We start from the raw sequence: 2,686 nt of genomic DNA, 5'->3' as shown, positions 1-2,686 counted from the left end.
ACTGCGCAGAACCCTCAAGCTTCCTGGCCTCTGGTAGAGGACCCGAGCTGAATGGTATATATATATAGCCCGAGGGGTGAGACGAGGATTTTTATATATATATATATATATATATATATATATATATATATATATATACACACATGACAAAATCCTAAAAAAGAAAAAAAGTACACTATCTTCACTTAAGATGCTGATCATTACAGATCACTACAGGTGTATTTTAGTCATTGAACTTAACTTGCTTTGACCAACCAATCAGAGGATAGAAAAACAAAACCAAAAAAAATGTACAATGCACAAACTTTGCACCAATGTCAATGCATGTCCAAAACACAGCAGGAGTCACCAAACTTTTCGAAAGTGACAGCTATGCTGCTGTGAATTGGGAATTTCTCCATTGCGAGACTAATAAAGGTTTTCTTTTCTTATCTTATCTTATCTTATTTCTTGGGTAATGTGAAATGTTACCATATTCACACTCACATCTAAAATACGTTTGCTTAAAATTAGCTTAAATTACGTTTATATCCGTCCATCCATTTTCTAATCTGCTTAGCCTCACAAAGGTCGCGGGTGTGCTGGAGCCTCTCCCAGCTGTCTCCGGGCAGTAGGCAGGATACACCCTGAACTGGTTACCACTCAATCGTAGGGCACACAAATCGACGAACAACCATTCGAGCTCATGATCACACCTCGGGACAATTTAGAGTGTTCAATTGGCCTACCGTGCATGTTTTTGGAATGTGGGACGAAACCAGAGTACCCGTAGAAAACCCATGCAGGCACAGGGAGAACATGCAAACTCCACACAGGAAGGCAGGAGCTGGTACTGAACTCTGCTCTCTGAGGACATGCTAAGCAGTCGACAGCCCATTTCGTTATATGTTACTATTAATCATGCTATTCATTTGTGACGACACTGATGATTTTAGTGATTTCCCACGATGACTACAAAACAGATAAATATCAAATGGGATACTTTCTATAAAGCTCCTTAAGTGTTTACATTTTCGGATGATCACTTCTATTTCGGCTCCTGCCTCCCTGGGTGGGGTTTGCATGTTCTCCCTGTGCCTGCGTGGATTTTCTCTGGGTACTCCCACATTCCAAAAACATGCAATGCAGGTTAATAGAACACTCTAAATTGTCCCAAGGTGTTACTGTGAGTGCCAATAGTTATTTGTGTATGTGAACCCTGCGATTGGCTGGCAACCAGTTCAGGGTGTCCACCGCCTACTGCCCGAAGACAGCTGGGAGAGGCTCCAGCACCCCCTGCGACCCTTGCGAGGATAAAGTGGATCGGAAAATGGATGGATGGATGGATCACTTCTACAAAATTCCAAGAAATGATAACCAATCACTCATTTTTAGAACAGGCCTGCGGGCTACTCTTCTCATGTGGGCCTGTGTGACCCCGGTATACAGTATGGGCAAAATATCTTGTCAAGACGCATGGGTGAGTTTGACGAAAATCACTACTGTTCATACAGAAATTAATGTAGGACCATAACAAAACAGTGGGGAAACTGATTATAAAGGCAATCACGAAAAGATTGAGGAAATAAACCGAGTCAACTTAAAGTGTGACATTCCTGACCTGATGATGAATTGTGTTGCAAGACATGTAAACCCGCTATTCACTCCTGCTTTCTGCCCAGGTCCCGATTTTCATCCCAGTGGTGTTCAGCCTGACTTGTTTCTTCATGGTCTTCCTGTCGCTGTACTCAGACCCACTCAACACAGGCATTGGATTTGCCATTTCCCTGACAGGGATCCCGGCGTACTACGTCTTTGTACACGTCAACCGTAGGCCCAAGTGGTTACAAAGGGCTTTAGGTAAGTCTAAGATAAGATAAGATAAGATAAGATATCCTTTATTTGTCCCACATTGGGGAAATTTACAGTCTACAGCAGCAAGATTTGGTAGAAAGAAGAAAGAAGAAAAACAAAGTCTTCGCATTCACAAAATGAATGTTACTGTTTCGATGTACACCATTGAATTAAGTGCAATATAAATATAGATATAGATAAGGTGGCTGTGCTAATTAAAATTGTTTTCCACATCATTTTATTTTTTATTCAGCAGCCTGACAGCAGTGGGTAGGAACGAGCGGCGGTATCTCTCCTTCTTGCAGCGTTGGTTTAACAGTCTCTGGCTGAAGGAGCTACCTAGTGCTGTCAGGGCGGGCTGGAGGGGGTGGGAGGGACTGCCCATCATAGCTTTTAGCTTAGCTAGCATCCTCCTGTTGCCCACCTCCTCCAGAGTGTCCAGGGAGCAGCCCAGGACAGAACTGGCCCTCCTGACCAGTCACTCCAGTCTCTTTCTGTCCTGGGCCGAGATGCTGCCTGACCAGCAGACAATGCCATAATGGATGGCCGAAGCCACCACCGAGTCATAGAATGTCTTAAGGAGTAACCCCTGAACCCCAAAAGACCTCAGTTTCCTGAGTAGGAAGAGTCGGCTCTGTCCTTTCCTAATCAGGGCGTCCGTGTTAGTAGACCAGTCCAGTTTATTCTTCAGAAGAACACCTAGGTACTTGTAGGAGGTCACCCTCTCTATGTCCATACCCTGGATGTTCATCAGTGCAGGTGAGGACTGTTTCCTGCAGAAATCCACAACCAACTCCTTAGTTTTTCTAGGGTTGATCTGGAGGTGATTCTGCTGGCACCAGTCCACAAAGTC

The 2,686-nt window shown here is 44.1% G+C and overlaps 1 protein-coding gene across 1 annotated transcript in view; it reads left to right on the top strand.

Moving 5' to 3' along the window:
* The window catches only part of slc7a11 (solute carrier family 7 member 11), an 87,293-nt gene that overhangs the window by 81,015 nt on the left and 3,592 nt on the right, over nucleotides 1-2,686 (top strand). The window contains exon 11 of the mRNA XM_019867419.1: nucleotides 1,662-1,839. Within this exon, the coding sequence (XP_019722978.1) occupies nucleotides 1,662-1,839 (178 nt within the window). The remainder of the gene's footprint in view (nucleotides 1-1,661; nucleotides 1,840-2,686) is intronic.

The sequence above is a fragment of the Hippocampus comes genome, unplaced genomic scaffold, assembly GCF_001891065.2.
Source record: "Hippocampus comes isolate QL1 unplaced genomic scaffold, H_comes_QL1_v1.1 scaffold2, whole genome shotgun sequence".
In the NCBI taxonomy this organism is placed as follows: Eukaryota; Metazoa; Chordata; class Actinopteri; order Syngnathiformes; family Syngnathidae; genus Hippocampus; species Hippocampus comes.
Note: the sequence above shows the minus strand (reverse complement) of the source record. Positions and strands in the feature narration are given on the sequence as shown.